The sequence below is a fragment of the Athene noctua genome, chromosome Z, assembly GCF_965140245.1.
Source record: "Athene noctua chromosome Z, bAthNoc1.hap1.1, whole genome shotgun sequence".
Lineage (NCBI taxonomy): Eukaryota > Metazoa > Chordata > Aves > Strigiformes > Strigidae > Athene > Athene noctua.
This window is the reverse complement of record NC_134077.1, coordinates 62,353,240-62,363,974: the sequence shown is the minus strand read 5'-3', so window position 1 is coordinate 62,363,974 and position 10,735 is coordinate 62,353,240. Positions and strand designations below refer to the sequence as shown.

Here is a 10,735-nt window from a genome sequence, read left to right as displayed (position 1 = left end):
CAGTGTCAGCTGCGAGCATTACATCTCTGTTGAACAGAAGGGATTAAGGCAGCGGTTGAACATGAATCACTAGGATGCAGAGCTGTCTGATCCTCCTGTTAGTTTAGGCTGCTAGTTAATTAGATACGTCACGTCAGCCGGGTCAGATTGCTGTCCCGGAGGGCCTTCCCACTGCATGCTGATGTACCTCTCAAAGCACAGATGAAGAGGGGAAGGGGACTTGACTCTACACCCCAGAGGATTTGTCTCCCACTCTCAGCCTAGGAACAGCTACAAAAGCACAACCACAATCCTGATGGAGATACAGCCACGAAAAGGACACGAGCCTACAGCTTTCATTCCCCAGAAGGGAGCACCTCGTATTTTTTATTTAAAATACTTTTCTGGAGGGAGGAAAACAAACACACCTGACAGCTAAAACACGGCAGCCTGTTTTGTCAGACCAGAAAGCTCTTAAGTATGCCAGCAGCGAGAGGAGAAAAACATTGGGCTGTACCGGATGAGGATGGCAAACAGTGATGCAGCAAAACTGAAGGCATTCCGTGGGGTTTTTTTGCCCCGGTCTTCAATACAAGGCACCAAAATACAAATTCCCACAGTCAGCGATCGAGGAAAGGGTGCAGCCTGACGGCTTGTTAAGGATGCCCAATTTAAGGCCGTCTTGTAATTTTTTCTCCCCGGTAGCCACACAGAGAAGTCAGAGGGCCGCTGACACTCACGCACTCGGTGGTCTCCGCCATGCGCGCGACACAACGCGCAAACACGTCGGGCGGCTCCCCCCGCCAGGCAGAGCCCGCCCCGGCCCCGGCCCCTCCCGCGGCCGCCCGTGAACGTGGCAGAGGGCGGGAGCCGCGGGGCCGCACCGCCTCGCCGCGGGACTCGGGGCGCCAGCGGCGCGGGGGGCGGGGGGCCGCGGCAGCGCGGTCGCGGCGCCGCCGGGGCTGCTGGGAGCTGTAGGCGGCGGCGGAGCCGGCCCGGGGCCTCCGCGGGTGGCCGGCGGCGCCGCGCCGCGCCGCTCGCCCGCCAGGCGCGCGTGGCCAGCCGGGGCGCGGCGCGGGAGGCGGCGCGCTCTGGCGCTTGGGCTCGGTGAGGCCGCGCGCCGCGGCGGGCAGGGGGGACGCGCCGGCACCCGCCGTGCCCGGCGGCGGGCGGGGCGAGGCCGGGCGGCGGCGCCGTCCCGCCGCGGCGGCCCGCCCGCGCTGCCGGGCGTCGGAGGCCGCCGCTGGGTGCCCGAAGCGGCCGGGGCAGGTCCGGAGGCTGGGGGCGGCGGGGGGTGCTCTGGCACGGAGGGCAGGGGTGCCGCTGAGGCGTTTGCCGGCCGCGGGCGGCGGCTGTCGGCGGCGGCTGTCGGCGGGATCCGGGCCGCTCGGCCCGGCCTGCCGGCCTGGGCCGCTCCGCGACCCTGCGGGGCGGCGGCCGGCCCGACCGCGTGTGTTGGCGCGTGTAGGATCCGCGGGCCGAGCTCCGGGAGCCGTCCCGAGACCTCCCTCTCGGACGGCCCGCCTGGGGCTGCGCGGTGTCGGCCCCTCGCGGCGCGCGGCCCTGGCGAACAGCTGCTTTGCAGGCCCTGCTGTGGGCGTTCTGGCTTATTCCCCTTTTTCTGAACCGTTTCGCCCTTTTAAAGGGCAGCGGTAGCTCGCGTCCTCCCTGCTGACAGTAACGTGCTCCGGGGCTTTGTTGTAGGGGTGAGAGTTGGCGGGCAGTGAGCGCCCCTCAGAGTCGTCCTTGCCGCCTCGGCAGTGCGAGTGAACGAAGGGAGCAGCACCCCTTAGGCTTCCCGGTTGGCTGGTCCTCGTACCTGCTTGCTGGGTCACGTATGTTGTTCTGCTCTTGTGAGTCGCCCTCCGAGCGACTGAGCTTCTTCCAGGCACCTGCGTGGAGAGTTTGGGTGCCAGGCGTCGGGCCTTGCAGCTGGGGATGGAAATGCTGGTCCTGGTAAACCTGTGTGGTTTCAGCTTGAATGAGCACGATTGGCAGCGGAAATCTGCACCCTCGAGGATCTGTTAGTTTCTGATAGCAGTGATGCTTCAGGAGGCCTACTTGTCATTATAATGTCTCTGGAGGCATTGCTGAAGTGGTTTGCTATTTATATGATTGATTTATTGTCACGTGAAAAAAGCTTTCCTTCTTTTGGGGAAGAGCCTCTGAGATGTGTTGTGTAAAAGGTGATACAGCTACTGGTGCAAATTGGCAGAATGCCTGTTTCTCTGATGGTTTTATGGAGTCATGTACCACTGTGTGTTAGTCGTTCTCTAACCGTGGTCTTCCGTGATCTGGAACTAAGTGGTCTGTGAAGCTACATAAGCTTTGTGATATTTACAGATAAATTCTTGATAGGGTACCTACCGGTGGTCTGGAACAAATCCCAGGGGTTGGCAATGGCATTAAGAATGGGGGAACAAAATAGTTGTGGGAGAGAAGGAAGCTTTTAGAAGAGTGAAACTTCCTGTATTTCTGCACCGGTCTCGAGACAAGGCCAACCCCTTCTGGCATACCTGCTCTTTCGAGCTAGCTTGGTACAGTGTTAGGCCTGAAGAATCCTTTTTTCCTTAAAAGGAAGGTGAAAAAGTGATATGCAGTTTTAGTGATTGACGTTATTGATGCTATGAATATAAAAAGGCGTTGGAGAGTTCTGTTTTGTCTTTTTATTTATTTATTTTTTCTCCTCTTTACCTCTCTTTAAGACTTTAGACCAAGTCACTTAACAACGGGTGATTAACTGAAGATCCCTTTGCGTTCTGTGAGACTTCAGGTGTGCTCGGGGACCTGCCTGCATTTAACAGATCAGAGCTGGAAGGAAGTGTTATCTGTGACTTTGTGCTCTCCCTTTCTAAAATGGAATAAACCGACGTGAGGGCTTTTTCAGCTGAAACTTTAATATACCAGCAGTTCAACTCTGGTTTGGTTTGGTTTTCATTTTCACTGTCTTTTTGATTGCTGTCAGCTTCACTCAATCTTTACTATCTGAAGGTTTTTCTTTTGTAATTTTATTTCTTGCTTTTATCTTGATCATCCTGGTTTTAGTCTCTCTTGTTTGCATCTTTATGAATTCTTGGGCTTTTTTTCCCTTTGACTCCCTCCTGTTGAATAGAAGCATGTATCTGTGAATCTGACTTACCAGTTACTGCAAGCTAGGATGTAACATTTTATTCGAAGAGGTTGTTACACTGGGGTGAGCTCCAAACAATTGGTTTGTTCAAATAAATAAATAAATGACTGCTCCTTATTCTGGACGGTTGTCAGCTTGTACTTAACCATCAACAATGTGTGTTAAAATAGTTATGCCTATTATGATTAAAGGTGAGAAGTTCAGTAGTATTTGAATTTAGTATTCCAGCAGTGGGTTTGTTTCATTTTAGGATCTGTTTAGAGTATAGTTTTGCCTCTTAGGGTTCTTAAGTATACTATGTTGTTTTTTGAGGTTTGGGGGTTTTTTGTTACCAGGAACGTCTACTGAAATACAAGAAGGGGTTAATTAAAGATGACTGAAAATACGGCCTCATAAGCTCTCAAGTATGGCTGGTTTCTAGACAATGTGCTTTTATCGGTGTGAAATTTGCTAATCTTCATTTGTAGGTAATTTTATTGTTAACTGTGAGTTTCTATATTGTAATTATCTGCAGATTGCTTTTGAAGTGTTGTTTTGTTGCTGTTGGGAAGTATTAGTGCAAATGTAATTATTTCCTGTTAAATTTAAGTCTAAAGAGGAATAATTTTCTAGTTCAGCCTTTTAGTCTTCAAATCCTGCTTTTGACACAGGCCCTGCTAATATTTTCAGTCAGAATGTGAGTGTGGTTTTCCTTTCAGTATAAACAGGCCTTGCATTTGTGCATGAGTGTAATGGCTGAGACTTGGCTTTAGGTTAATAGATGAGATTCAGCTGGTGAAAAATCAGTAAAATACAGTTACCAGTCAGCCAGGGATAGACCTTGTGGGTATACTCTATATTTGTTGTGTAATGTGAGGGGTTTAACATAATTCATATAGTAACTTCTTTAGTACTGATAAGGTTTGGGTTTTTTAATCAAGTAATTGGTGGAAGTCTGAACACAATTCATGCTTCTCCTTCTTAAAGGGGTGATTTTAAGGATGACTGGTCACCGGGAATGTGTTTTCCTGTAATTCTCTTTTCCATATCCCTTCTTTTTTATTTTCATACAAGCATAAGCCAAGATTTTTTTCTACGGAAGTGGGGCAAGATTATCGAATGTGTGAAATCGATTTATGTTCACAAATCACTAGGTGGCAGTACTGCTGTTATTTTCACCTAGTTGCACTTGCTTCACTTTGCCTGCTCTCTTGTCCTTAAATTTCCTAATACAAAATACTCTAGTTAGCAAGGAGGCCCAAAAGTCACTTAAGTTAGGCTGAGTTTTTGAGGTGCTGCTTGCTGCAAATTATGCGCTTGTGGATTGGACTGTGAAGACTTCCTACTATTGCTCGTTTTATTGTTTTAAAATCACTGAAAAGAAAGATCAGTTCCACACCCAGCAGTCATTAAGGATTTTTAGTCTGATCTTACTGGAGAACTTTTTTCCTGCAAATCTCCTAAGGGAAGCTGGAAATTCTCATTGGAGACTTTGTTGAGGACTGAACACTGTTAAAGACTGGATTGCTTGGGTTTTTCCCTGCTGTGTTCTTCCACCTCAGTGCTTCTCTATTTCTCTCATATAATGGGTTTCAATTTGAAACCGATTATATGAGTTTGAATTGATATTCAAGTGTTAAACCATATATCCTGTAGGATCATTTTGACACCTTTTTTAATTTGTTTTCCGGTCTAAGGCATCTAAGAGCTGTTCTTTTTGCCTCTTGATCAGCAAGGTTAAACCCTCGTTTTAGAGGGTTTAGCCCCCTCTGGTGTAGATAAAGGTTTAAAGTTTGGCAGACTCACTCTTCAAAGGACCCCAACTCAGCCCAGTAGAGATGGTCGCTCCTAATTTGTTTACCTTCTCAAACCTCCATGCAATAATAAATCATTTTTACTTTGTCCTTACCCCGCCTAGAAGGGGTGATTTTCCCAGTTACTTAACATCAATCCTAAAGGGCTATCTGGTGGCATCTGAGGGTACCTCACCTGGGTTCCCACACCACCTATGGGATCAGAAGGCTTGCTCTTCCTCTGTCCCATCTTCTGGAGCGTCTGCACACACTCACACAATTTAGTCCCCCTTTTCGTGGCCCAGTCCCTCGCGGGATATGGGAACCGCACTACCGAGGCGTCCGCACTCGCTTCGCCCTACCGGGCGTCTCACACACCACGCTCCAGGCAACCCAACCCCAACCGAACGGGAAACCGGCCTATACTCACGCAACCCTGTGCGTCTTTGTCCGGGACTTTGCGCACAAAGATTATGGGGTTAACCGGTGTTCTTTTGCTTGTTGCCGAATTTTAGGGTTCGTCGGTCGGGGCTCCGGCAGACTAATCCGCAGGCGGGGGCCAGTGAAATCCAGCGGGTCGCCTCCCCCGTGTGGGACTCTGTCGGGAAACTGCGATCCGAGTCACGGCACCAATTTGTTATAAACTGACCTCTTAAAATTGCCTGAGTCAGAGTTCCCAATTTCTTTATTTAGCAAGCGGCAACAAGCAGAACAGCGCTGGGCGGCCGGGGAGTGTCCTGCTCCAACAACGGACTGCAGCCTCCAGGGCACTCTGTTTCAATCTTATACTACAAAGTATTCCGTAGTCATTATACACATATACATATTCATTACTTGAACCCGCCTACTCCCGCTTCGTATGGTAATTAGCTTATCAGTGCTTTACGCTTGCGCAGAAGTTGTTAAAGCTACGGTCAGGGGTCTTCAAATCGTGGGGGGTGGTCTTCTGGGAGGAAGGCCGTAGGTCCTCCTCACAGTGTACGTTTCACCTTTGGCTTGGAATGTGATGATCCTCTGAGTTTGCAGAGTTCTTATCAGTCTAGGCCCAGTAATCTCTTTGCATAATGAGATTCATGGTCGTGAACATCCTGCTGTTTTATTCAATTACGCGCCTGAAATTCTCCACATCTTCTGACTTACAGATGCTTCCTCTCTTGTTGTTCCCCCCCCCTTTCCTGTCACTTTTTTTTTTTACACTATCATGTTAGTTCAATTAAGCATTTGCTGTTAGTACTACACAGTATGCAGTAGTTCATATTACAGTTTGCTGAGTTTGATGAACAGACGGTTTACCACCTATCACACAGTCTTGTAGAGAATAACGGTAAACCTGGGTAATCACTTGGCTTTTAATGTTGTAGATGGTAATCAAAACACTTTGATTTTTCATCTGAACACCATATACCAATACCAAATACTTAGTTTTCTGACACATCTGGTATTGTTATATTGTCACACTAGTGCAGTGAAGTCCAAAGTGGGGTGCCCTTACCCTAGGGGTGTGCAAGGCAATCCATTGGGGTGCAGGAAGAAAATATTAGAAGTATTAATATTTTTTTAATCTAAAAAAATAAGAAAGAAATTAAGTGTTACTAATATTTAACTTACTGCTTGACATTGGTGTCCTCACTCAGTTGATCCATACGTTGGACATTCCCATGTCCTGAGGGAAGAGCGGGTGTTCCATGAAGCAAAAGGGTTGATAGTGGCACCCTCACTCGTTTGCTCACTTCCATCATATTGTGACACATTACAGTTTAATTTATAAATAATTTTACGTATGTTGTGGGGTTGTGCGCTCAAAAACTTTTTACTGTTAGGTGTGTATGTGATAAAGTTTGGAGACCAGTGCATTAGTGCAACTTGGCATATCGTTTGACTGTGATTGATGTTTAGGCTGAGGCTAGTGAGATGCTTGAGCTGATCCAACAGCTTACTACTATAAAAAAAATGGTAATTTCTGTGTTTCTGACTTAATTCTCTGGCTAAACTTTGTATAGAGAGCAAAATTGGCTTACCCAAGGATCAGCTGAGGGCCAGACTGAAACGGGTATTAGGATGCTGGGTGCCAGGGAAGAGAGGGCTGCCTGGTGCTCATCTCATCTCACAGAACCACACCTCTGAAGTAACTCCCACCCTCGCAGATATTATGAGTATATGCTTTATTCTTAAAGATGGGCACTTCCTGCATCATCATTATTCCTGTTAATTAAACAGTCACTCAGAAAGAGCAGAACTAGTTAGAAATTTCTGAGGCAGACTTCAGCTGCTATAACATTGATGCATCTTGTTAAGCTTATCAGAAATAGAGTAATGCAAAAGGAAGAGATGGTCTTGCAAGATACTGTCACCAAAAAATGAGCACAATTGATGTTGGATGCAAACTCAAGCAGAAGTAAAAATCACTTTGAAGGGAAAAAAGCAGACCAGGTCAAAACTTACTTATAAAATACCTGAACAATTATATCTCTTGAGATTAGGACACAGCATTTCTAAAACTCCCTTTTTTCTCTTTTTCCCTAGCTTTGCCTAGTCCCCTTGCTGCACCAAGCATGTCATCTTCTCCCACATACTCACCACCCTTGCCAGCTGGACTGTCTCCACTTCCTCCTCCTGTGATGACTTCAGCTTCTCTGCCACTTGTGCCTTCTGCAAGGGTTTCTACTGCTGCACCACCTCTAATTCCTGCCCCACCTCCTGTTGCCCCTTCAGCGTTTGGTACCTCCATGTCCCAGTTCTCTGCACCTTCTCCATGAAGCTCTACTACGGGCCCTGCACCTCCCACTGGTCCCCCCATTTCAGGATTTTCTGTGTCCTCAACCTGTGACATTACAAGAGGTCATGCTGGTCGAGCACCACAGAGCCCGCTGATGCCATCATTTTCTGCACCTCCAGTCACAGGTAACTTTTCACTTCTATGCTTTCTTGTTTGTGAGCCAGGACGAGGGATCTCCTGGGTGGCTTTTCCTACCACTTCAGAGTCCTGAAAGTTCAGCTTCTTTATTACTCTGGGTACGCTGAATTAATGTAGCTGCACTGAGAAAAAGGGAGAGTAGCCGTTAAAGTACAGTCATAGTCGAGGACGGAGAGTCTTTGTTAGTAGAGTTCTGCTAGCATTCAGGCTCACAGAAAAATCTTTGTTTGAGCGCCTTATTTTTTGTTATCTTGCACAGGAAAGCCCAGCTAAACGTACATACGCACACATAATATCTTTTGTTTAGATTAGAGAGTCAGCTTCAGCCATCATGTTTTCACAGGATGACAGGATACCTCAGGCTGTGTTCTCGTAATTTTCAGGTTTTTGTTCTGAAAAGCTGTCTGTAACAAGCTGTCAGTCACATGACACCAGCTTCTCTTTTCTTGTTTCCAGACACTAAATTTGCATTAGGACAGCGAAAAATACATACCTTCATGCAAGCGTTTGCTGAACTGATGTAATTTTCTGCTAGTGGAATGGAAACGTGGCTCTTCAGCCTCACTTGGGCCAGGCTTTTGCTATTATTGGTGGTCTCTCTTTTAAGTAGTCTGTGTTAGGAAAATGTCGGAAAAGGCCTATCAGTTTTGCAGTGTGAAATAAAAATAACTCTTGATTAAAGCTAGTGTTGGAAAATCTGTTAAAATAGGCTTGAGTAACGGGGCAACGGCTCATACTTAGAACCATTAAAATAGAAAGCAGAAGAAAGGTGAAGAAAATGTCACACTCCCCCATTAGGTTATGATAAGTAATTCCCCTAATAGTTTATACCAAAACTTTAAGTTAACTTCCATCAAAGAGCTACCTCTACCTCTTCTCTCAATGACCACAGTCCAGCAAGCACCACTGTAACTGTTCATTTCATGCCTTAATCTTATCTGTTCTGCAAGCAGGTGTCAAAATACAGTTTTTCCAAATCATCTCAAAGATTAGAGAATTCATATTCTTGCAAACTGAGATTTCACGTTAAAGCATTGTGAAAAGGGAAAAGGTTTTTCTCCAAGCAATTTACTACTGTCTTACAGTAGTGTGGGTGTTACTGATAACACATTACTGTTCTGCTTTCTTGGGTGCAGTTTTGCTGGACCTTTCTGTTTTTGAAGAAATGTCATGTCATACTGCTATGAGATTAGTTATTTTAAAAATCAGTTTAAAGGTTATGCAGTGACAGGGATTATGAAATACCACTAGTCTGCTATCTGTACCAAAACAATAGTGTTGGTTTATGGAAAAGACAGATGCAGTAATATCAGCCTACATTTTACCAGCGTGCACAGTATTCATCCATATGCTACAGCAGATAGGGGGTTGGTGACTTTTTGCTGTGCCGGGCACCTGCTGATGCTAGTCAGATTGCCCGTCACCAGATGTGTTGTTTCTGTGAGGAAGTGCTGTGTCTTTCCGTGTGCTTCTGATGTTATTTCTAAGAGGCACATTTGTTTCTGAGTTGTAACAGGGAGGACTGTCAACTGACACCTGCCCCACTGATGCAAATAACCATGTCCCCTGGGAAGCACAAACTAGAACTCTTCCTTGCTCCTTAGCTTTTAATGTGTGTGTGCCTTTTTTTCCCCTCCTACATAGTAGAAAAAAGACATAAAAGAGTACTGTCCTGGGTCTCCCTCACGTTAAGACTGAGAAACAAGCTGCTGCTGGAACGGCGTGCATGGTGCTGGTACCCTGATGCACCCAAGCAGAGAACCTCTTGCAAGAGCATGGGCATCTCTCTACCTTGGCTGATTACCCCAGGGCTCCTAAAGCACAAGGTCCCAATGTCATGAATATTCAGTGTGCTGCAAAATGAAATCATATGTGGGCACTGTGTCATGATAAACACCGGATTTACTATCCAAACTTAGGGAGATGGATTCTTCAGTAAGAGGTTTAGCCTATGTTACATCTGGTAACTGTGTGTCTCTCTATGGCCTGTGCATTGTGGTGCATCTTTATGTGGAAGAAATACCACTCTTTTAGAAGAAGAATTTTAAATCAGTAGATGAAGTACATTTATCTTCTACCTATCAAGAAGCTTAGTAAAGGAGAAGTAGTATTTTCTTGTGGCTACCTAAAATGTGGTAGATGAAAAGAAGAGCACTACTGGAGTAGATAACAATATGCAGCAATAGTATGGCCTTCAGAAAGATACAGGGGATGATATCTCCAAAGTGATTCTTCCGCTAAAATTTGCAGATGCTGATGTTTGAAGTCCAATATAGCACTTTTTTTGTTGGCAAGCTTTTGTGGCTGGCTTCCTACCAAAACTGATGGGCACAAACTCGCTTGCTGCCCGAGTGAAGAAGCAGCAGTCTGAACTTGTAGAGAAAAATCTTTGATCGTTGCATTAGTTCCTTAATTTGAGACACTTTCATTGGTCTTCTTTCTATCTTCAGCTAGGGAGCAAGGTGCTTCTTTTCCCTCAAAGACAGTGAGGGTACTTCTAAGTAGTGCCTGTGAAGTTTTTCAGCTCTTCGCTGTGCATTATCTCCCCTTTCTTTGGGCTGTTCGTTCATCATTTGACAGAGAAGTAAGGAAGCCATTCTCATCATCAGAATCTCAGCTTCCTTGAAGTGACCTAGTGTTTGTTTCTATCAAGTATGAAGGGTGAGATCTTGGAACATAATGGAAATATCATTAGTTTTAATGACACCAAGATTTCTGGAAGTTTTGAGGGCTTGATCCTTCTATTGTTTAGGCTGCAGTGTATCAAATCTAGCTCTGACATTTGGGAAGTACACCACCATACAAATAGTTTTTAATTCTGGGAGACTATACTGGAAAGTTCCATGTATTGTGAAGATAAATCGTATAGCAAATACACATCCTTAATGGAAAACAATAATTCTTTTCAAAGTTTGGATGACTTCTTATCAGAGTGAGGGA

At 46.0% G+C, this 10,735-nt stretch overlaps 1 protein-coding gene across 7 annotated transcripts in view; it reads left to right on the top strand.

The window, feature by feature from the left end:
* Nucleotides 1-997: 997 nt before the first annotated feature.
* LOC141973633 (uncharacterized) overlaps nucleotides 998-10,735 on the top strand; it is a 31,817-nt gene continuing 22,079 nt past the window's right edge. For 6 of the 7 annotated variants that reach the window (XR_012635573.1, XR_012635575.1, XR_012635574.1 and 3 more), the window contains exons 1-2: nucleotides 998-1,086; nucleotides 7,405-7,782. Coding sequence is in view for 1 of the 7 variants with exons in the window: in XM_074932406.1 (XP_074788507.1) it covers nucleotides 7,752-7,782 (31 nt within the window). In the remaining 6 variants the exon portion in view is untranslated. Of the gene's footprint in view, nucleotides 1,087-1,149; nucleotides 1,249-7,404; nucleotides 7,783-10,735 lie in introns of those variants that run through there. The other variant, XR_012635571.1, reaches the window with a different exon arrangement.